Raw genomic sequence first — 24335 nt, 5'->3', positions numbered from 1 at the left:
TGTTGCCAACAGTGTCACAGAGGCAGATACAGCGGGCCCCTTACATAGAATTCCATGCGGGCCAGCTTCCCAAGAACCACAAACTCCAGCCTCCTAAAGCAAAGATCTCTTTCTCGCTCTCATGAAGCCCTATGGGGCTTGAGAGAACGCTGCTCAAGGGCGGACTTAACGAGACAGGAAGAAGGTGAACTTTTATATTATTTCTGCAGAAGAACTCGCTGCAGGCATCGGCAATGCTTGAACCCTGGGAGAACGTGTGTTTTCACTCTGGGGAAAGCCTGTGAGAGATGGGACCGCCCCTGCAGTGACTTCTCAAACTGCTTCTGTTAGGAAAAAAGGTCTTCCTCCTTATTATATCCAAGATGACAAAAAGTGTGATTCTGAATACCTGCTTAGGGAGTCTGTCAATGAAAGCAACCCACTGCAGAACTAGTGGTTTAAACTTAAGGCCACTTTTATTATTTTAGAAAATGTTTACTTCCAGTTACAGTGTAATCCAGGAAAGACACTTGTTATGGCACAAAAATTAAGTTTTAGTAAGAGTTTTGCAAATATATGAGCTAAATGAACATTCACACACCAAACAGCTTCAAATATGACATTTTCTGGAAACAGTTTGTTGCTTTGAGTGTTATTCAAATCCCTAACTTGTTTGCCTTGTTATGTTCTGTAATGTAAAGGGGAAAACATCTTGTGGGCAGTCAGAAACCTTAGAGTGAGTCAACCCAAGATTTGCACTGTAATATAAAATTAGGGAGAAAAGTGCCTTGCCTGACCTTAAATGTACAATGTCCATATGTTACATTAAAGGTTATGTAGGATATCCTCAATTTGTGGGAGTAGCAGGTGGTGATGGTGGCAGGACTGTACTCATCTTTGGAAAATGTATTTACTCTCTTAAATCATGCAATACTCTCTATAAGTATTTATTTTGGTGGAGATTCATGAATTAGTGTTACAAATATCAGAAGTTCAAAAAATTCAGAAAAAAGGACTTTATTCAGTAATACAAAATAATTACAGTGTTAATAATACTTTCTAAAAAGCCTAAAGTGAAAGGAGACCTAAACCCTGTTGGGTTAATTTTTTGTAAAGTAATGTTTAAATGATATTCATAGTTATTGTTCTAGGTATTGTTGTGTAGGAATTCTATGATCTATCCACTTACTTGTCCAGAGTCGAAGAAATCCAGGATAAATGAGAGAGATGCTGGCTTGCTATTTTTCTTTTGTAAATTTAAGGATTTCTTGGTGTCAATTCTATTAAAAAATACAAGAATAACTCAGTAAAAGTTTAAAAAGGAGAAAGTGAGTGATAATATAAGAAATAGTTTTAGAATTAAAAAAATGAATTTTGGTACTGTAACTATAGTGATCTTTAACATTTTAGAAAAACAGGGATATAAGAAGTAATTGTATACAGCAGCTTAAAAACCATGTATGTAAATATAATACTCAAATGCTATAGGTACAGCATTTGAGTTTTAAAATAGGCTTAGAGATTTTTTAAAACTTTCTAATAAAGCGAGAGTAAAATAGTTTCAGTGAAATTTCCAGGCTAGAAAAAAAAATGGTCTGGAATCTCGCCCACGGAGAGAGGCGATTTCTATTTTTATTGCACGTTTCAATGTCTTAAAGGACTAGTTGAGTAGAGAACAATTTCACACTGCCCGAGAGAGAAAGACCCAGCCTGTAGAATCATGGATACCTCAAAGAGGAAAAGGATGTAAGACATGCTTTCATTTCTTACATGAACTGAAATCAGTATGCTAACCTGAAAAACACCACAGGCACTGTTCTATTGCAAAACCTCACTTCTTTATAGATTAGTGATTTTCAAGTAGGTGAATCTAATTCTACACTCCTATCCACTCTAAATGGGTCTACTAGACTATGGTCAATTGTACAGTACTGGCATTTCCATAAACATATTTTGACTAAATTCAATTTTAAAATGTAAAAACTAAATACAATTTGAGTTCTCATGCTCATCTCCAACCCCACTCAAAATCAAATTGTGGGTAAACAAGAAGCCTGTTACTGTTATGAACATTTATTATGGTAGAATTTAAAGAAGCAAGTATTCACATCCACTTGTACTTGAGCTGTACTTATATGCTCTTGGATGATTGCTACTGCATTTTCTAAATGGCCAAAGCTTTTTATCCGAATGCTTCCCACACTAGGATCTTCCAGCAGCCTTTATCACTCACGAGAACTAAGTCCTGCTGCCCTAGGCCTATGGCATACACTGCATGTAATGAGTTAACTTCGGAGGGAAGTTATGCATCTAGAATGGCTGTAGTTATGCACCAGCCTGGTAAGAGGTGAGAAAGTCACTCACAGTTTTCCAAAGGGCTAACTTCTCTCTTTCTCAATCTGGTTGAGAAAGTCTGTGAGGAGATGTATGGAAAGGTTAGCATTTTTCAAGCCTAGGAGCCTGTCCAGTGAATCCTACAGCAAGCAGAATGTACGAATAAATTCTTTGTGTTTGACTGACACGAAAAACTAGTTGCATGCAGGAATCCGAGACTTGGAAATTGCATTCCTTTCATCAGATTGTTAGTGGAGCACCCTTTATGATAGAAAACAGAAAGTATGTTTGGAGTGTGGTCACAAATGCACCATCGAGAAGTTAATTTATAAAAAGAAATTATTAAATTGGTCTTGCTGAACAAGGGCTAACGATACTCAGTAGAAGTTGGAGGTGAAAAGTGGGAGTAGAAACAGGCTCAACATGACCATCCTTCATTTTATAAACAAATGGTGACCAAGATACTACAGCCGTGTGTGCAGGACAGAAAATTCTGCTGTCTTCCAGCCATGCCCACACACATAAATAGCCGTCCCTGTCAGGACAGCTCTGGTGTGGAGGGAGAAGGGGGCATACAGCCTGCATGAGCACACGCCCTCCCCCAGGCAGGGATCCCCAGACACTTATATTATTTACACTGCAGAAAGCAAACAGGCTGTCCACAAAGAATGATTAGGAAGCTTGAAGTGTTTTTATTCTGTACTGTTTTTTTAAAGTGTCGATTGTCATAGATTCATCTTTTCCTGGCAACAGTAGTTCACTTTTCACTTCCCATTCAAAATCTTCAGAACTTCAAGTATTTGAATGCACTTAAAACTTTCCCCTGCTTTTGTTTTATATAATACATTCTCATTGTAATTAGGTGACTCATGAAATTAAAAAATTTCTTTTAAAAGAAAGTTCAAAATCTTTACTAGTATGCATTAGGACAAATTAGCACTGTTTCCGCCACTAATCATTTTAACAGTATTTAGAGAAAGAAACACACTATTTTTCTTTCATTTTTCCTGAAAGAAAGTGGGAGAAAATAGGCATATCTGTACCATTCAAAGCACAAAATAATCATTTAGAAAATAAATACCTACGGCATACCCAACACACTTTTATGTCAATTTCCTCAACTGTTTAAAAACGGCCTCAGGTGTGGCTGCGTCTCCACCTGCCTTCTGCCAGCAACCTCTGGGGCCCTTGCCCACTGAGCCTGCCTCTGGAGGGTAACTGCTCTTTGTCACTTGTCATGAAGCCTGAGGCTTGATATCCTGGGCTTCACATGCAATTTCGGAAACAAATGACACTGCATAGACTTGCTGTAAATCTTTTTTTAGTGCAGTTTGGCAAATATCCCAAATGAAATTCAACTCTAAGTTAAAAGTATCAAACAGAGATAGAGCTAAGTGCCTCTGTGACTCTCTGGGCTGCCCAGAGGCTCTGGAGAGCTTAGGAATAGCAAACCCAATTGCCCTGGAGCTGAAGGGACTGCAGGATACCTGTTGCTTTATCACAACGGAACAGTTACCCCCAGAGACAGCCCTCAGCAACCAGACTTCTGGGCTGCTGTGAAGATCTTAAAGGCCCACAACCCTTGTCCCCCCAACCCCCAAACTCAGAAAGTGGGAGTTAGCCCCACTGCAACTCACAGTGCTAAGAACAGCAAGCATTGAACACGGAAACCTGATCTCTCCTCCATCGTCCACCTCCTGGGACGCCAGTCGCTCACTTTCAGGTTCTATCTGCTGGTGGGAAGTGCACTTTGGTTTTGGTTTCTAAGAAAAAGATCACTACACAGCTGTCTGGAGGCAGGCACCCGGGCCCTAGACGGCCAAGTCCTCCGGCCTGGCCCGCCCACTGCTGGCCCTGCTGGCCCGACCTGGGTCTCGGAGGAGCAAGGGCGGCTGGTGCATCTGAGCCGCGGTGGTCACGGCCTGCTCCTCCTCCTCGGGGGTCCCCGCCAGGGCGCTCCCCTCCAGACTGCTGCCGCTGCCATCCAGCAGCAGGGGCGCCGCGCCGGCCTCAGCCTCGTGCGTGAGCGGCTGGGAGCTGCTGCCGGTGGGGCTGGGGGCTGCGGGCGGGGCCGCCGCCGGGTGGGCCTTGAGCTCGTGGGGCTGCTGCTCGGCCGCCTGGCTGGCCCAGTTCTGCTCGGTCAGCAGCAGGTGGTGGTGGCCGCTGTAGAGCTGGGCGGACGGGCGCTTGCCGCGCGCCTGGGTCAGGGCCAGCAGTTTGAAGTCCGCGGCGGGTGGCGGGGCCCGGGGGTAGCCCACGGCGCGGGCCTGTCCCGCGGGCGCAGCGGCGTGCGCGTAGTAGGGCGGGAACCCGATGGCCACGGCCGTGGGCCGGGAGCTGGGGGGCAGGGGCGGGGGATCGGCCGTGCCCAGCTGGGCCTCGGAGGCGTCCGGGCCGAGGCTGGTCACGCCCTGCTTGAGCTTCTTCCAGCCCAGGTGGTAGATCTCCAGCATGTTGAGCAGCAGGGACGCGCAGGCCACCGCCAGCATGAAGACGATGAAGATGGTCTTCTCCGTGGGCCTGGAGATGAAGCAGTCCACCGTGTTGGGGCAGGGCCAGCGGTCGCAGCGGTACAGCGGCTTCAGCTCGAAGCCGTACAGCAGGTACTGGCCGGCGATGAAGCCCACCTCCAGCAGCGTCTTGAAGATGATGTTGAAGACGTAGGTTCGCAGCAGGGCCCCGGCCATGCGCACCCGGCCGCGGTCGTCCCGCGACGAGGGCTTGTCCTGCGGCGGCTCCTGGGGGCTGGGGCTGTCTCTCTTCGGGGGCTCCTCCTCCTGCCTCTCCTTCCTCTTCTCTTCCATGCGCACCAGGTGCAGCACGTGGCCCAGGTAGATGAGGGTGGGCGTGGACACGAAGATGATCTGCAGCGCCCAGAAGCGGATGTGGGAGATGGGGAAGGCCCGGTCGTAGCAGACGTTCTCGCAGCCCGGCTGCTGCGTGTTGCAGGTGAAGTCGGACTGCTCGTCGCCCCACACCTCCTCCGCCGCCGCCCCCAGCACCAGGATGCGGAAGATGAACAGCACGGTCAGCCAAACCTTGCCGATGACCGTGGAGTGCTCCTGTGCATTTTCTAAGAGTCTTCCCAGAAAGCTCCAGTCGCCCATCGCTTCAGATTCCTAACCTGTAAGAGGAAAACGCTCATGAACACCGGTCGGCAACGGCTGAGTGCCGGGGTTCGCGCCCCTGGGCGGCGGCGGCGGCCCCGATGGTACTGAGATGAGATGGGCCGATGGGCAGCTTCTCCACAGGGCAGGCATCGCAGCTCCCCAGGACCCGGAGGAGCAGGCACTACACAAGTGCAAGCGTCCATGAGGAACCACAGGTTAAACTCTTCATTTCAGAGAGGAGGAAGCCAGAGCCAGAAGAGAAAATGTCCCCCGCTGGCCTCCAGGCTGCCCAAATCCTCGCCCTGAGGCTGACCCTAGAGGAGCTCCGGCCTCTGCGCCCGCTTGGGCCAATTCTGAATCATGACCTTTCTGTTCTGGTGGGATTACAGCAACCTTTTCTCAAACTGCTGCCATCCCCATGCCCATGCCACCTTCAGAACTTCTGCCAAGTTAATCTGATACCTCTTCTACTATTTGCTTTTTCTGTCTTCACATCAACTCTTTACGCTTAAATTTATCTGAACTAGGAAAGTTTACATTACTACTGTCAATGGAAAAATGGCACTAATATCTTCAAGGGATGGTAGCTTTAAGAGTAGATACATTCCGGCCTGGCGCGGTGGCTCAAGCCTGTAATCCCAGCTCAAGCCTGTAATCCCAGCACTTTGGGAGGCCGAGGCGGGCGGATCACGAGGTCAGGAGATCGAGACCATCCTGGCTAACACGGTGAAACCCCGTCTCTACTAAAAATACAAAAAACTAGCCGGGCGAGGTGGCGGGCGCCTGTAGTCCCAGCTACTCGGGAGGCTGAGGCAGGAGAATGGCGTGAACCCGGGAGGCGGAGCTTGCAGTGAGCTGAGATCACGCCACTCACTTCAGCCTGGGCGACAGAGGGAGACTCCGTCTCAAAAAAAAAAAAAAAAAAAAGAGTAGATACATTCCAACTCAGTCAGCTGTATTTTGGAAATAAGGAAATAAAGGCTTACTCCTCCTTTTCAAAAAAGAATAAATTCCTTGATGACAAGGAAGTTGATACATTCTATGGGACATTGCTTGCTTGAGCTCTGGGTGTGAGCTCTCTTTGTTGCGAAGAGGAAGAGGAGGAGTACTGGAGAGGTGTTAAACAGACTAGTATCAAACCAGACCCCTCTCCAAGGCCACTATTAGAGTAGAAACAGAATTGATAAGGGAACAATCTTCTCACACAGGATTCAGCATCAACTGACAACCACCTGAAATCACCTCACCTGACCGAGTGCCCACATCGGATTCTAGGCAGACCTGAAGGGGTGGTGGATGGGGGCAGAGGAAGCCCTTGGGGTGAACCGAGCTTGAGGATCCGGCCAGGACCAGGGGCCAGCTCAGCAGAGCCGGGCCTTCAGTGGCTGTCACCCAACAGCACTCATGGGTACCCAGGATGTCTGGGGGTGGAAACAGCATGTCCAGAGTCAGTCAGGGTGCAAGTGAGTGGAGCCCAGCCAGTGTGGGAGATGGCATGGATCCTCGGTCTTCTGGGTCAGAGTGCCCATGGGTGCTGGGCAGGGCTCACCAGCCACACCTGCCCCAGAGGTGTGACTCCAACGAAGGCAGCCCAAGGTGGGAGGTGGTACCAGCTGCAGGCCCAGCCCCAGGCCCAACTCAGCAAGTGTTAGGTAAACGTGCCCAGGCAGGCAGCTTCCACTCTCTGAGCCTGTGTACAACAGGGACCACGGTCATCCACAGGGATGGAGGGAGGTGAGACTGCCGGCTTGCTGAGAAAGCGGCAGTGCCCGCAGACACAGGGGACGAAGATGAGATGGCACCCCGTGTTGCTGCTGCCCCAACAGGCTGGATGCTGGGAATGGAAACAGAAAGACAGCTCCATGCTTTGCAGTGAGGAAAGCAGTCTCAGCTGTGTGGACACAGTCTCTAGTGGAACCAAAGAAAACATTTGTCATTTTCGATTTTAAAATATTTCAGGCTGGGTGCGGTGGCTCACGCCTGTAATCCCAGCACCTTGGGAGGCTAAGGCAGAAGGATCACTTGAGGTCAGGAGTTCGAGAAAGTCTGGCCCACGTGGTGAAACCTCATCTCTACTAATAATACATAAATTAGCAAGGCATGGGGGAGCGCGCCTGTAGTCCCAGCTACTCCGGAGGCTGAGGGCAGGAGAACCTGGAAGCCAGAGGCTGCAGTGGGCCGAGATCACGCCACTGTACTCCAGCCTGGCTGACAGAGCAAGAGTCTGTCTCAAACAAAAAATTTTTTTTAAATATTAATTTTTATGAATTGGTTCAAAGGCAAATAAACAAAAGAAAACTCTACTCACTAACAATCTAAAGAAACAGACGAATGTTAACTCTCCCTCAGAATAAACTCCCAGCGTTTTGCTTGGGCCCCTGGAGCTCTTAGACAAAGCTGACTATTCACGCATCCTCCCAGTCTCTCATCTCCTATTGTGGCTGGCATCTTTTCTTATGTTCTAAGGAGGAGGATGTTTTACTTTAGAAACTTAATTACTGCACTTGAAACCACCCAGTCACCCCCATGAAAGACGTCTGGGAATTTCCTGCTTCTCCTCCAAGTGTCCCTCTGGGCTGGGACCAGGCCCCCAGTGGCATCTATGCCCCTACCTGCCCAGGCGTCTGGGTAGACACTGCACAGGACAAAACCATGACAGCATGCAAGACCCATCGGGACCTGGGCCCAGACACGCTGAAGCCTGAAACTTCACCTTTGGCCCCTGCACATGCTGTTTCTCCAACCTAAAGCCCCGCTCCGTCCAGCCACTGCCTGCTGACCTGCCCCTTGCCCCCAAAGTCCCCTCAGGGGTGGCCACCTCAGGCCTACACCAGTGCCCTGGGTTCTCTCTCCCCCTTGCCACGCCCTGATTTAATGGCTGTCACCTCCTCCCAACACCCTCCTCCCCACCCCGCTCCAGCAGGTTCTCTCCATCCTCCCCCAGCTCCACCTGCCAAGCTCTGCCGGGCGAGAGCAGCCTCTGGGCTCTAAAGAACACCTGCCCCCTGTGCCCTTCCCCTAGGCCTGGCTCTGAGGGCAGGGCTGGCATGGGCATCCTCCCCTGTTCCCTGTCTACAGGCAGAGCAGCGGGGTGATGTGCTTTCCAGAGCTCGTTCCCCTTCCAGCAGCCTCGCACATGCTCCAGCAGTTCTTGCTAAATAGCAGTCTACACGAGCTGCTGGGACAGGAGTCTGGCTGGCTCCCAACACAGGGCTGATGGCACAGAACACCATGAGGGAGGGGCCTGCTGCCCGTCACAGACCGGACAATGCTGCTGGCCTTTCCCTGTGGGGCCAGTGGAGGCAAAATGTTCTGCTGTGTTTGGGGTGACCTCACAGGAAAGAACTGTCCCACCCCAAATGCCCATCGTGCACCTGCTGAGAAACAAGGGGCAAAATACTTATTCAATTGGTAAACCAGACAATAGGATGGGGAAGCTGACCGCAGCGGCTCAGCCTGTTCCAGATCCTTCAGGCCCAGGGGCTGCAAAACACTCTAATATATGCCCTTGGAAGAGACTTGCGATCTCGGAGTGCAATCTACACGAACGATGACCAGCCACCAGCCAGAGCCTTGCTTGTGCCCCATCGGGGCCAAGGCTGCGTCCCAGAGACAGGACGACAGATTGTGTCCCGAACAGGAGCGTCCAGCATTCAGACACTGCGTGTGGTAGCACACCAGGGATCTGTGTGGATCTTTCTGGAAAAGCATGAGCGACATGAACCTAACAATACCTTTGACCTCTAATTCTACTTCCAGGACATCCTACTGAGGAAATAATCAGAGACTTGGATAAACATGTGTGTATGGCGTATTGTGATGTTACCCATAAGGAATGACTGGAAACGGAAATGGCTGGCAGAGGATGAACAGTTACCTGAGCAGTGCTGGCTGGCCATGGCTGACACCGTGCTCTGGCCAACCCAGCTCCTGCTCCCATCCTTCTCTCCCTTGCCTGACTCTAATGTGACTGGGAAGGGAAATGTTTGCTTCTTCATCCTCCCTTGTGGCTGGAGGTGAATAGAAAAGGCAGTTCTGTCCGGTGAGGTGTAAGATGTCTGCTGGGGAACATCTGGGAAAGCTTTGGTTTTCTAAGAAAAGAGCAGGCGGTACTGTGTGGTCCTTTCCCTTCCTTTTCCACGTACAGACGTGATGCTGGAGCTGGGCAGCCGCCTGGCAAGCATGAATCAATACGCGTGGGGGGTTGGTTAGGAGAGTCCTAGGGCACCTGCTGTGAACCGTGGAACTGCTCAGCCAGCCCCGTCAGCCACCTCCAGATTTCTGTGAGGGGAAAATCTTATTTGTTCAAATTAGGTTTCCTGTTGCTTGCAAGTGAAAAATAATTCCCAACTGATACACTATCTTAAATGCTTCATGGAATAAAGCCTGGTAAAAATGAAAAGCTGTGGTTCATTTATAACTACTAAAATATAAAGGAGCCATTAGATGTAATTTTTCAGAACACTAATGACATGAAACATTACTGATGCTATGATAAATGACAAAAGCTTTGGACAACACAACTGTCTGATACCAGCTATTTTATACACTCTCTTACATGGACACAGAAAAAGGAAAAATGATACTGAAATGTTAACAGTGGTGCTTCTGAGAAGGGGGTGATTTTTCTTTTCACAGTTCTCTGCATTTTCTATGACAACATATCACATTGCTCATCATAAAAGATGAATGACCATGGCTTTCATTTTTCGAAGTTGTAGTTTTTGAAAAAGTCAGCTGACTCCTTTTTCATTGTTCTTTCATTGTGGTTTCTACTCCGTTCATTGCTTTAATCATGTCTGCAGTAAGCACACAAACAAATACAATACACTTTGCACGCGTCACCCAATGTCAGAGGATAATGACTGTGGGATCACTGAGAGTTTACAGTGGATTCCATCCTCCTGCCTGGCAATCTCCCACATCAGGCACAGTGTTTGGAGAAAGCAATTTCCCCAACAGACTCTAAGCGAGCAAGGGCAAGGGTGTCCGTGTCCCCGCCACTCATCTGAACCTCACGACTACACTTCACAGTTTGGGTTTTGTTTTGTAAAACACATGCATGAATAAATGAAAAGTTAACCAGCAGACAGACAATCTATCTGGGAGACTGACAACTGGATCCTGATCAGACCTGTGTGGAAGCCTCGTCAGCAAGGCGGCATTCACCTGGCCACCATCAGACTGTAGTTGGCTCTGGATGACATGCAGAAGCTCTGGAGGCGTTTTACCAATACCATGTTTTTTTGTTTTTGTTTTTTTGGTTTTTTTTTTTTTTGTTGTTGTTGTTAGAGACAGAGTCTCACTGTCGCCCAGGCTAAGGTGCAGTGGCAGGGATCATCGCTCACTGTAGCCTCAAATTCCCTGGGCTCAGGTGATTCTCCCACCTCAGCCTACCAAGTAGCTGGGACTATAGGCATGTACCACCACGTGGGGCTAATCTTAATATTTTTTTTTTGTAGAGACGCGGTCTTGTGATATTGCCCAGGCTGGTCTGGAACTATTGGCCTCAAGTGATCCGCCCACCTTGGCCTCCCAAAGTGCTGGGGTTACAGGTGTGAGCCACGGTGCCCAGCCTGGTATCACTTTATAATCGTATTTCTAATATCATTAGATAGTGAAATCAGCAGAGACTTGCACATGTGTCACAGAAAGGCTCTCCTGGGCTAAGTACAGACAGAGGATGAGAGAAGGTATGCCAGGACTGACGGAGGGTGAGGTCAGGCAAGGCGCTGTTGAACCACGTCTCCTGAGCACTGCCGGGCAGAGGAAAACACGGGCTTTCGTTCATCACCCACGGGGAGGGCCCCGGTGTGATTGCATAACCTTGCAAGGTGCATGCGACCTAATGACAGAATACCGCAACCCACGTTATTGAGCCCTTTTAAGAGAACTGACCTAAAAACTGGGGGTTACATAGTCCTGGCTTGCAGGGTGTTTACGATCTCCCATGACACGGCCCTTCATCTTTTCGGTTTTGTCTCAGTGAAAACTTTGATTCTTAACTGTCTGAATAACAAACAGGTCTTATGTTTCAAAGTTTATGTCGCTGCTTTCTTAGTCTTTGAAAAGTTACCTTTTCCTTTCAACCGTTAAATTGTTTTCCCCTTGGCCTTCAAGAGCCATTGCATTTTCCCTCAGATAAATCAATGGCTATTTACTCAGTGACAGTCTTGCTCTCAATTCTGGGCCACAGGTTTTGTTGGCCACACAAGAAGTTTAAGGAATGATCTCGGTGCAGGAGCTCACACCTGTAATCTCTGCACTTTGGGAGGCCAAGCAGGAGGATCTCCTGAGACCAGGAGTTCAAAGGCAGCCTGGGCAACACAGTGAGACTTCCTCTCTACAAAAAAGTTAACTGAGTGTGGTGGTGCATGCCTACAGTCCCAGCTACTCGGGGGGCTGTGGTTGGAGGATCAGTTGAGCCAGGGAAGTTGAGGCTGTAGTGAGCCGTGATTGTGCCACTGCGTTCCAGTCTGGGTGACAGAGCAAGATGCTGTCTCTTAAAAAAAGAGAAAGAAATAGTTTAAGGAATAGTCTCTATCTTAAAAATCTATTTGTGGAGATGGGAACATTCAGTAAATTAGGGAGCTACATAATATATACATGCAAGGAGATTTCAGAGAAAAGGGATATTCATATTATACTAAAATGGGCAGGCAGAGAAAAGTGGGATTTTAGCTGGGATTAGGAGTTTGTGGTTTTGGATAAGAGGTGGGAGAAGAGAATGCATTTCCAGAAGACAGCAACGTTTCCATGGAAGTGGGAACAGGGTTTGTGGGTTGGAAGCAGTGATTTTATTTTATTTTATTTTTTAATTTTTTTTTTTTGAGATGGAGTCTCACTCTGTCGCCGGGGCTGGAGTGCAGTGGCCAGATCTCAGCTCACTGCAAGCTCCGCCTCCCGGGTTCACGCCATTCTCCTGCCTCAGCCTCCCGAGTAGCTGGGACTACAGGCGCCCGCCACCTTGCCCGGCTAGTTTTTGTATTTTTTTAGTAGAGATGGGGGTTTCACCGTGTTAGCCAGGATGGTCTTGATCTCCTGACCTCGTGATCCGCCCGTCTCGGCCTCCCAAAGTGCTGGGATTACAGGCTTGAGCCACCGCGCCCGGCCAGAAGCAGTGATTTTAAAAGGCGGCTTCTGTACCGCAGAGGCAGGCTGTGGCCATACTCTGCGCATAGCAGACGTTCAGTAAACACCTGCGGTACAGATGAATGAAAGAGAGCCCCTCAACAACGCTGGGTGGGAGCGACAGGCTGGAAGTGCTGTTCACGAACGTGGGGACCTCTCTGCCAGCCGGCAGGGCCTCAGGAAGAGTGGGGTAATCTCCGAGTGAGTGTCCAAGGCCTGGGCTGGGTGACAGGCAGGCGAATGGAAAAAAAAAAAAGAGAGCAAGGAGACACATTCTGAAGACAAAAATAAAGCAGAACGCAGTGTCTGACTAGAGTCGGGGAATAAAGGAGCTATGAACCAGAGGCTGAGCCTGGTGACGGGGAAAATGATGGCACCGTTCAAAGAGGAAGAAGTTGGCCGGGCGCGGTGGCTCACGCCTGTAATCCCAGCACTTTGGGAGGCCGAGGCGGGTGGATCACGAGGTCAGGAGGTCGAGACCACGGTGAAACCCCATCTCTACTAAAAATACAAAAAAATTAGCCGGGCGTGTTGGCGGATGTCTGTAGTCCCAGCTACTCGGGAGGCTGAGGCAGGAGAATGGCGAGAACCCGGGAGGCGGAGCTTGCAGTGAGCCGAGATCGCGCCACCGCAGTCCAGCCTGGGCGACAGAGTGAGACTCCATCTCAAATAAATAAATAAATAAATAAATAAATAAATAAATAAAGAGGAAGAAGTTGGGGCAAGTGCTGAGCTGAGCTGGAAGAAGGAGGGGGGCGGCTGTGAAAGCAGTGGTGAGACAGGAACAAAGACAATCAGGAGGCAGCTGGCGGCATGGGACGGAGGGCTCAGGAAGAGGGTCTGCACTACAGCTTTCTCTCTCAGGCAGGACCATGGAGCAAAGAACAGAGATGAAGAGGGAGGCAGGAGAACAGTGCTCCTGGTGTGTGTGTGTGTGTGCGTGTGTGTGTGTGTGTGTGAGGGTGGCCTGGCAGTGTGGGGACTAAGATGGGGCCGGGAGGACTGCGTCCTGGACAGTGTGGGGGAAGGCGCCCTCCGTCTCTCCCTGATGAGCATCTCCAGAGAAGGCCACAGGCTTAGATTGTTTTAGGTTTTTGGAAGGTGTACAGGGGTGACTCTGTGTCAGCGCCCTTCAGAGGGTCCAAAGGATGGAGTGGGGAAAGGCCTGTCCACCTCACAGGAAGGCAGGAGACAACTGTGGTCCTCAAGTGTCCTGTCCTGGGGGGGGGGGGTCAATGTAGTGCAGAGAGAAGCGATGGGGGGTGCCACCGGCTTCCATCCGTTCTCAGTACATCAAGAATGTCAGAGGAGGAGAGAGCATGGGCAAAAGTGGGGCCCGGGGCCCAGCAGAGGCACCCCAGACGGGGAGATGTGGATGTTGGACATCAGAGAGGGAGGAGGGTGTCGGAGGGAGGGTGAGGCGGGAGCAAGGCAGCTCCTTCAGGCCAGGAGGCAGCCAGTGAGGGCAGGCGTGGGCAGGAGGTCTCCAGAGTGCTGACAAGACTCTTGTCAGCGGGGTCAACGAGGAGGTTACCTCCTCAGCCAAGGGCAGGGCTCAGTCCTCCAGGAGATAAGGAGGCTTGATGGCAAGGACTGGAGAGGATGTGGAAGAGATGAGGTCCTGCCCCCCACACCCCACAACCCATTCCTCTGCAGGTACAGGAGATGCAGGCGGTCAACAAAGGCTGCTGAGTCCTGCTCCCCAAAGGGATGCCTCCAGCCCCAGGACGACATAGAACAGGACACAGGGACTCCTGTCCCAGTGCAGCCCCCGTGCTGGTGCGAAGTCATGCGACGTGAGAGAAGCTCCACGTGTCAGACCCCCTGATGCCCTGGAGAAGCGGAGAGCCGCGGAGCAGCATCAGTGGGGGTGCACAGGCCAGAGAGGACTGGGGCTCCAGGACATGGGAGCCTCAGGTATGAGGGCAGAGTTATCCAGGCCAGAAGGGGTTCTCAGTTACGGGCATCCCTCATGGGTTCAAGGGACAGCGAGGATGGGATTACTTGAGCTTGGCAAGCTGGAGCCAGGGAGGCAGACAGGCCACAGTAGACAGGAAGAGAACCCAGGCTCTCACTTCAGTGCGATGGGAAAGTGCTGGAGGGATGAAACAGAGCATGGCCCTGTGGCCATGCTCACAGGGCTGCCCTAGGACAGACTATGGGGGCAGGGGCAAATGTACAGCATCCAGCAAGGAGGCTGGGCCACAATCCAGAGACATGATGTGAGCAGTCGAGGTATGAGAAAAGGCCCGGCCTGCATATGCCTGAAAGTGGTACCCACAGGCATTCCCCTGGCCTGGTGTGGGGAGGGCACCAGCAATGGTGCTCGGAACTGGAGGAATGGAACTGCCTTTTACCAAGATGGGGAGACCAGAGGAGGCCCAGGTTTGGGGAAGAACATGGCGATCATGAATTGTCTGGGACACGTTAAGTTTAAAATGCCTGAGATGTGCGAGTGTGGAGGCTGGAGGCGCACATCTGGGAGTTGTCACTAAGTGGACCCTGGGGCTGGATTGAGATCACTGAAGGGCAGGGGAGGAGAAAACAGGGGTGATGATAGAGCCCAGGGGTCCAACAGCATCCAGAGGGTGAGCACACACGGGCGGGGCACCTGCAGAGGAGCTGATCACCACCAAGCCAAGTTTTACTTAAGACTCTGGAATGCAGCCACAGCCAAAAGGTGTAATTTGTACCATACCTGACTCCCTCTCATAACACCATATTGAAAATTAAGGCCGGGCGCGGTGGTTCAAGCCTGTAATCCCAGCGCTTTGGGAGGCCAAGACGGGTGGATCACAAGGTCAGGAGATCGAGACCATCCTGCCTCACCCGGTGAAACCCCGTCTCTACTAAAAATACAAAAAACTAGCCAGGCGAGGTGGCGGCGCCTGTAGTCCCAGCTACTCAGGAGGCTGAGGCAGGAGAATGGCGGGAACCCGGGAGGCGGAGCTTGCAGTGAGCTGAGATCCGGCCACCACACTCCAGCCTGGGGGATACAGCGAGACTCCGTCTCAAAAAAAAAAAAGAAAAAAGAAAATTAAAAAAAAATTTTTTTTTTTTTGAGACAGGGTCTCGCTCTGTTGCCCAGGCTGGAGTACAGTGATGCGATCTTGGCTCACTGCAACCTCTGTCTTGTGGGTTCAGGCGATTCTTGTGCCTCAGCCTCACGAGTAGCTGGGACTACAGGTACCCGCGACCACACCTGGCTAATTTTTGTATTTTTAGTAGTGACAGGGTTTTGTCACGTTGACCAGGCTGGTCTGGAACTCCTGACCTCAGGTAATCTGCCTGCCTTGGTCTCCCAAAGTGCTGGTACAGGTGAGAGCTACCACGCCTAGTCTATACTGACAATTTAAAACACTGTTACTTGGTTTACAAATTAGAGCTAATATAATATAAAGCTAGGTAAATTAATTTTGTATTAAGTATTTGTGATTGCCTGGAACACTGATGAGTAGGATTTTGAGGTTCACAAGTAGGCTTACACAGAAAGAGTTCTATGTTTAACTAGTCATGTCTGTGAGGGTTTGGCACAGGGCAATGGTGGTTCAGATGCTCATTTTTGCATCCCTGGTTTAGCACATTTCTAAGAGGGCATGGTGGGCTGAACTAGTCACAAATAATATACAATGAAAATGGGCTTATCTAGTTAGTCATCTTTTCAACCGCTGGAAAGACTGTCTTCGATTAGCCTCATTCATTCCTTGCCTATTTCAACCTTTGTACCTAAAGACTGTAATTTCCAGATGCCACAGGACCAAGCCTATAGTGTTCGGTACATCGTCCCACCCTTTTCATAGTTCTGATCTGACTTTTTAAAAAAGAAATAGAATTCAAAACAATCCTGTCAAAATAACAAAAGGAACAAAAGACCTTTTATTGTACTCTATACGGCTGACTTCAACATTTAGCATTGTCCAAGCAAGATTAAAAGCAGGCCTTTAAAAGCTGGTTTAGTGTCACTTATAATTTAGTGCCACAGTTCAATCACACAGACCAGCACGAAAGAGGAAAATCCTGAATCTCTGAAGTTTCACACTGAGAGCACATGATATTAGTTTCCCATCTCCGGAAGAAAATGACAGAAGGCTACCCCTGTTAACCACACCAGCAGGACACCCAATGGCAACAGTTCTAGATATACAGCACTTGGTATCTGGTAGGACAAGTCCCCCAACCTTGTTCTCCAAATGTTATCTTTCAACAATTTTTGGTCTTTTACTTCTAACACAGGAAACTTAGGTATAGTTTTCCAAGACCCACAAAAATCCAAGACAGGGTTTGGACTGGAAATGCATTACGTTTAGCGATGAATCAGATTTACTTCTGTACGCTCCTTTCCCCACTAGCAAGTGCAGTGTCTCAACTGCTGTGACGCTTCTTTAATGCCCTGAGCCTTAGGATGCTGTCCCTGAAGGTCTTACACATCTGTTAGATTTATCCCTAGATACTTCTTTACAGTTGTTCTGAAGAGTTTAAAAAATTTTCTTATTGTTATTAGTACTTAGGAACATTCTTTTTGTATATTGATATTGTATCCAGCGACCTGTTACAAAGGTTTTCGGTTCTAATAGATTCTTTTGGATTTTCTACGTAGACATAGAAATCATCTGCTCTTAAGGATAAATTTGTCTCTTCCTTTCCTAATTCCAATTCCTTTTATTTCTTTTTCTTGTCTTCCCTTTACTGGCCAGGACTTCTAGCATAATATGGTGTGGTAACATCTTTTCTTGTTTCTGACTTTAATATGAATGCTTCTAAAGTTTTGTCATTGAGCACGATGTTTTAATTTCTATCAGACTAAGACATTTCCTTCCAGGCTTTCTTTGCTAAATACTTTGTTCTGTTTTTGTTTTTTAAACTATGAATGAGTATTGGATTTAATGCAAAACTTTTTTCCTCCATCTATTGCGATTTTTAGATGTTAATCACCAAAGAGGGTAACTCCTCTTTGTTATGATTTATTTTTTTGAGACAAGGCCTTGTTCTGTCACTCAGGATGGAATACAGTGGCATGATTACAGCTCACTGTAACTTTGAACTACTGGGATCAAGCAATTCTCCTGCCTCAGCTTCCCAAGTAGCTGAGACTACAGGCACACACCACCATGCCCAATTTTTATTTTCATTTTTATTTTGTGAAGATGGGGTCTCACTATATTGCCAGGGCTGGTCTCAAACTCCTGGCCTCAAGTCATTCTCCTGCCTCAGACTAATGTCTTTTTTCTTAGGGGGTAGGAGGGAAGACTTGATTACAAATTTAATTTCATTAACTGTTACTAACATATGTAGGTTTACTAAGTCAAATTTGGTCACTTATATTTTTTAGAAAATTTTCCACTTTGTGTTTCAAATTGGTTGACATAAAATTATTCATGCATTTTCTTATGATTTTGAAGCTCTATGGTGTTTGTAGTCAAATTCCTTTGTTTGGTTCCAAATATTGTTTATTTGGGGATTTAAAAATATTTAGTCTTGCTAGGTTATCTTTTGTTACTGAACCAACTTTGATATGCTTTTTTTTTTTTTTTTTTTTTTTTTTTTGAGGCGGAGTCTCACTCTGTTGCCCAGGCTGGAGTGCAGTGGCCGGATCTCAGCTCACTGCAAGCTCCGCCTCCCGGGTTTACGCCATTCTCCCGCCTCAGCCTCCCAAGTAGCTGGGACTACAGGCGCCGCCACCTCGCCCGGCTAATTTTTGTATTTTTTAGTAGAGACGGGGTTTCACCGTGTTCGCCAGGATGGTCTCGATCTCCTGACCTCGTGATCCGCCCGTCTCGGCCTCCCAAAGTGCTGGGATTACAGGCTTGAGCCACCGCGCCTGGCTGATATGCTTTTAAAAATGACAGGTTATTTTATTTTCTCCCTTGTCCTATTTTGTATGCCATATTCGTAATATATAGAATAAATCTATAGGAGTCCTATAGATCTTTTCAATAGATAATGTAGATTTTAGTATTTGTTGGCATTACTATAAAATACACATATACAATTTTTTTTTTTTTTTTTTTTTTTTTTTTTTTTTTTTTTTTGAGACGGAGTCTCGCTCTGTCGCCCAGGCTGGAGTGCAGTGGCCGGATCTCAGCTCACTGCAAGCTCCGCCTCCCGGGTTTACGCCATTCTCCTGCCTCAGCCTCCGAGTAGCTGGGACTACAGGCGCCCGCCATCTCGCCCGGCTAATTTTTTTTTTGTATTTTTTTTTTTAGTAGAGACGGGGTTTCACCATGTTAGCCAGGATGATCTCGATCTCCTGACCTCGTGATCCGCCCGTCTCGGCCTCCCAAAGTGCTGGGATTACAGGCTTGAGCCACCGCGCCCGGCCACACATATACAATTTAAGAGTATCCTTTATCTCAAAGTTATGTGGTTATTGTAGAGTTCCAGGAGTTTCCATCTCTAATTTACATGGAGAGATACATGGGTTCTTTTCTTTTCTTTTTTTTTTTTTGAGACGGAGTCTTGCTTTGTCGCCCAGGCTGGAGTGCAGTGGCCGGATCTCAGCTCACTGCAAGCTCCGCCTTCCGGGTTCACGCCATTCTCCTGCCTCAGCCTCCCGAGTAGCTGGGACTACAGGCGCCCGCCACCTCGCCTGGCTAGTTTTTTGTATTTTTTTTAGTAGAGACGGGGTTTCACCGGGTAAGCCAGGATGGTCTCGATCTCCTGACCTAGTGATCTGCCCGTCTCGGCCTCCCAAAGTGCTGGGATTACAGGCTTGAGCCACCGCGCCCGGCCCTGGGTTCTATTCTTAATGTTTCAAAAATCTAATGCTGTTGTTGCAGGAAACATTACTCTCATCCAGAGCCAACTGATTTAGGAATATTATAAATTTAATTTTTTAACTTCTTTAATAGTTCTAAGGCACTGCTAGGATTATACATTTTTATATTTTAAATGTGCTTATTTATGAAATAAGAATGTATGGAAAGCATGTACAACAGTGTCTGCCATCTATGTATTATTACTTATTTTCTCTTTCATGTGGGGATTTAAATCTTTTATGCATACCTGAAAAGTCATATACTCTTAAACCTTTATTTGGCTAAGGTAAATATGGTGAAAAACTTTCATTTCTACTCAAAGGGAGGAACTAATCTTTTTTTACCTTTTATAACTTAAAATCTTAGTGAAAGTATTTTATTTTATTTATTTTATTTCAGAGACTCTCACTGCACTCCCAGGCTGGAGTGCAGTGGCATGATCTTGGTTCACTGCAACCTCTGCCTCCTGGGTTCAAGCAATTCTCGGGCCTCATCTCCCAAGTAGCTGGGATTACAGGCATGTGCCACCAGAACTACCTAATTTTTGTATTTTTGATAGAAAACACAAAAATATTTCTGGTTTCACCATGTTGGCCAGATTGGTCTTGAACTCCTGACCTCAGGCGATCTGTGCACCCTGGCCTCCCAAAGTGCTGGGATCATAGGCGTGAGCCACGAAGCCTGGCCATAGTGAGAGCTATTTTTAAACTGGAAGTAATTAAAACAACTGTGTTAATTTAAAAACAATTGTCTTCAATATCTATACTCGAGACTGGCCAAATTAAAAATATACTATTTATCTACAGTCTTTCTTCTTGAAATACTTGAATAAAATAAATATTCCCCCTAGAAATCAGCACTAAAGCACCATTTCCACAAGGAGGCCTAACATTAAGCTAGAAAATTAACAGCTGGTTTAGTTTCAATTCAGTTGACAGGCAAATGTAAAGAGTTGCAGCGTAATTAGAAACACTGTCTGCCAAGACTGTTCACGCCCCACTGGGTTTCCTTTCAACCCTCCAGAGACCTCCCAGCTCCATCTCCCAGTGGAACCCTCTGGTTTCTTCTGCTAATTACTAAAGGGCATTGTAAGTTTTAATAACTTCTGTGAACCACTTAAGAATTCCACTGAAATTATTTTCTTATCCAAACATTTTATTTAGACATTTCAGTGATGTGTTAATGTATTTCCTTCAATGTTTTAGTCCTCAAAGTTTTAAAAATTGAATAATGAAAAAAAGTGACTTCCTTAAAGTAAAATCGAACTTACCAGTACCCCACTTTCTGAGGGGTGGCTTGGGGCAAGGGTAAGTAATAGAGAAAATTACAGGGGTGCTGCAGCATCGCAGCGATCAGAATAGGCTTCTGTCATTTCTAAAACACAAGTCGTGACGTCTCAATAGAAGACCAAACACTGATCTCATAAACACAGTGCCATCAGTTAAAAGGCAATTTCCTCATATAAATCCAAATGACATCACTGAGGACAGTAAAAATAATTAAGATCCAGTCCTTACTCTCAGGAGATTTAATTGCAATCTATGAGAGAGGCAGACTGGCAAAAAACAGATCAAAATATAAGTACTACATAGTACTGGGGAATAGCTACCATCCAGCGGAGGGAGGAAGAAGGCATGGTGGTAGGCCCCTGTAGTCCCAACTACTCGGGAGGCTGCAGTGAGCTGAGATTGCACCACTGCACTCCAGCCTGGGTGACAGAGCGAGACTCCATCTCAAAAAAAAGGGCCAGGCGCGGAGGCTCACGCCTGTAATCCCAGCACTTTGGAAGGCCGAGGGGGGCGGATCACGAGGTCAGGAGATCGAGACCATGCTGGCTAACACGGTGAAACTCTGTCTCTACTAAACAAACAAACAAAAAAACATTAACTGGGCCTGGTGGCGGCGCCTGTTGTCCCAGCTACTCGGGAGGCTGAGGCAGGAGAATGGGGTGAACCTGGGAGGCGGAGCTTGCAGTGAGCCGAGATCGCGCCCCTGCACTTCAGCCTGAGCCACAGAGTGAGACTCCGTCTCAAAACAAACAAACAAACAAACAAAGGCTGCGATAAACGTATATAATGTTTCGTTTCACGTGTGTAGTGTGTAGACGTTATTTTAGCTAAGAGAAATGAATATAAGTTAAAATGTAAGTAACGTTCAAGAAAATTGGGTCAAAAATATTTTCCTTATTGGCAAAAAATTTTGTTATCCATCATTCTTTTAAGACAGCTTTCAGCCAGTTAACAGTTCCTGGTTAAGAAACAGTTTTGTCTGATTTGTTGGAGTAGTACAGTTCTGTGAATTAATTTCCACTACAGCAACACGTGCATTGCCCTTATGAGATGCTTATCTCAACATGAACCAAACTGCTGAGCAGGTGGAATCTGTGCCAAACTAGCTGATGTTTACTTTGCGCACAGTGATATTTGGAAAATAAATCCCTCTTTTTTCCTCTTTAATCTTTTCATGTTTGTCTTGCAATACATTTCATAGCACATGGATGGACCGCCAGTGAAGTGATGCACATATCATAAATCACCACGGTTTTGAATTCCTGGGTGATGAGAGCCGTAATTCGCTTAGCTGTTGGTATAGAACCATTTTTAAACGGCATGTTTTGGAGACATCTTGATAAAATAAAAACTGGAGTTCTAAAGTTGCAGTCACATATTCACGAGCCGAGAACTCTACACGGTAGGATGAATTGTGCTCACTCGTTTGGAGCCGGCAACAAAGCAAACGCAGCCGCGTCACTGCCATTTGTTTTCTCAAGTCTCCTACCAGAAGGGGCTCGGGCGGGGCTTTTCCACTCCTCTGCAAATTCTTTATACTTGAACACGTCATAACAAACATATAGGTCAAGACATTTGGTCGTGGCATTAATAGCTACAGTGTTTCTTAAAAATAAAAAGTTTAAAAAGTTTCTGAAAAGAATGTAGGCGAGCCAAGCTCGTTTCTAAACGATCCCAACACGACTTTGGGGAGCAGGGCGATGCTGAATGCCCGCGGACGGCTGGGTGCGCGGCGCTCGCTGGCGCGGTGACATCTGCTGCGAGTTTTCTAGCATTTCAGTATCGCTAGGAGCCCTGCAGCCTGACGCTCCGGGACAGCCCGGCTTCCTCCACCCGAGGGGCAAACCACCCGGGAAAACAACTAAAACTCGGCCTCGGACTGTCCATCACGGGAAGCCAAACCAGGCGCAGCTCTCCAGACCTCCAGGAGCAAAGGAGCAGGAGGATCAATTATTCCAAAAGTTTCTCACAAATTTCCCGAGCTCCCCACAACTTTCCAAAGAATCCTAAAAGAATCCCACGGGGCTGGGAGCCGCACACGTGCTTCCCAGCTCTGCAGTCCCAGCCCGCGGGGCTCGCCCGGGAGCTCCGCTGCGCCGCCGACCCGCCCGTCCCCGCCCCGCGCTACCCTCAGCCCCTGCGCCCGGCCTCCCGGGCGCCCGGCCCGCCTTACCCCGCTCTGCCGCGGCGGCGACCCGGGCGCCTTCCTCCCGAGCAGGGCTCCCGGCCTCTCTGAAAAGAATTCCTTTCACACGTGCGGTGCCGCTTCACGCGTGCGCCCCGCGCCAGGGCCCGGCCTCCCCGCCCTGGTCGCCATTCCTGCAGCCCCAGTGTGCGCTGCGCCCGGCGCCCCCACGCCGCAGCCCAGGCCGCCGCGCCACGCCCCCGCCGCCTCCAAACGGCCCCGCCCCGCGCGCCTCCCGGCCGCACCCCGACCGGCCCCGCACCCCGGCCGCCCCCGCACCCCGGCCGCCCCCGCACCCCGGCCCTGCACGCGCAGCCACAGCACTCCCCCGCGGCCCCATTCCGCACCTTAGCCCGCGCGCACGCTCAAGCCTAGCGCCTGCATCCCCGCCCCGCACCTGCGCCGGCGCTCCAGGTGCGGACGCGGGGCTCTTCCCTGCCGCCCACACACTCCGGGGCACGCTGGCGCGGGGCGCGAGAGGAGAGCCGAGGGCTCTTGGGGCCGTCCCGACCCGCTTGGCCGGCGCCCACCGCACGCAGATGCTCCAGCCCGCGCCCCGCTCGCGTCTGTCCCGGGCTCCGCAGGCCCCGCGAGGCAGCTGCTCTCCGGGGCGCCCAGAGCCGGGGGCGCGTGGGCATCGGGCCCTAGGTCTCGACCGTCTGCAGCCGCCGGGGGACGCGGGTCCCGGACGGCTGGCGCGGGGAGGGGGCACCGCGCAGGGAGTCCCCGCGGAAGCGCCGCCGGGCACAGCGTGGGTGCTGTCGGGGAGCGGCGCCGCGGCGGGCAGGAGGCTATAAATAGCGGCCGCGGTCCTGCTTCGGGTCAGACACACTTAATGGAGCCGGCAGGCGCAGGGATGCTTGTTTTTTAAACAGAACTTGTTTCAATGCGCTCGAGACTTGGCCCGGCCTGAGGTGACCAGGAAGGTGTCCCCGCGGGTCCCTCGCTCCATCTGGTCCTGGAGATGCCAGGGCGAGGCCTAACTTGTTTGCTGGCGCCCAGCGAAGATGTTAACGTTTTCTGTTCCCTTCGGGGTGGTTTTACCACGCTTGAGAGGGACGCCTACCCGGAGGGCCGCGGAGCCAGGGCGACATCGTCCTTGTCTGTTGTCTGGGCACAGTCTAGAGAGGCCGCGGGTCCCCTCCCTGTCCCCCAGGGTCTGGATTGGGGCTTGGCCAGTCTGGGATATTAACAAATATCGGTGGACTGCATTTCGGTGATCATTCTACAAGCTGAAACGGTTCCAAAATCACCTTTATGAGTAGTAAGTTTATTCCAGGAATGTGGCAAAATGCAAGTCTGATAGTTTTCGTGTCTCCAAGGAGCAGCTTCCATCGATTGCCTTCATTAGCGTTTAGATCTACTCGGATTAGCAGTCGGCTTGCCCTGAAGAATGCGCTTGTTCTGCTGAGATCTGAATTTAAAGTTATCCCGAGGAGGAAAAACTAAGCCCTTAAAGGCGCATCTAAAATATCTTCTCCCTTTGGGAACTTTGCGGTGTATGTATGGAGTAGCTAGTAGTTATGGAGACTTAGTTTCTTGTTTTTAATTG

At 49.1% G+C, this 24335-nt stretch overlaps 1 protein-coding gene across 1 annotated transcript; it reads right to left on the bottom strand.

Annotated features, from left to right (window-relative positions):
• Window positions 1–436: 436 nt before the first annotated feature.
• GJA3 (gap junction protein alpha 3) lies at window positions 437–22934 on the bottom strand. The gene is made up of 2 exons (XM_010353035.2): window positions 22772–22934; window positions 437–5437 (listed from the first exon to the last, which is right to left on the bottom strand). The coding sequence occupies exon 2, from the start codon at window positions 5418–5420 to the stop codon at window positions 4125–4127; it is 1296 nt and encodes a 431-aa protein (XP_010351337.2). The 5' UTR covers window positions 5421–5437; window positions 22772–22934; the 3' UTR covers window positions 437–4124.
• Between the last annotated feature and the right edge of the window lie 1401 nt (window positions 22935–24335).

Source organism: Rhinopithecus roxellana, chromosome 18 (genome assembly GCF_007565055.1).
Source record: "Rhinopithecus roxellana isolate Shanxi Qingling chromosome 18, ASM756505v1, whole genome shotgun sequence".
Classification (NCBI taxonomy): domain Eukaryota; kingdom Metazoa; phylum Chordata; class Mammalia; order Primates; family Cercopithecidae; genus Rhinopithecus; species Rhinopithecus roxellana.
The sequence above is the reverse complement of the archived record's forward strand: the minus strand, read 5'-3'. Positions and strand labels throughout refer to the sequence as shown.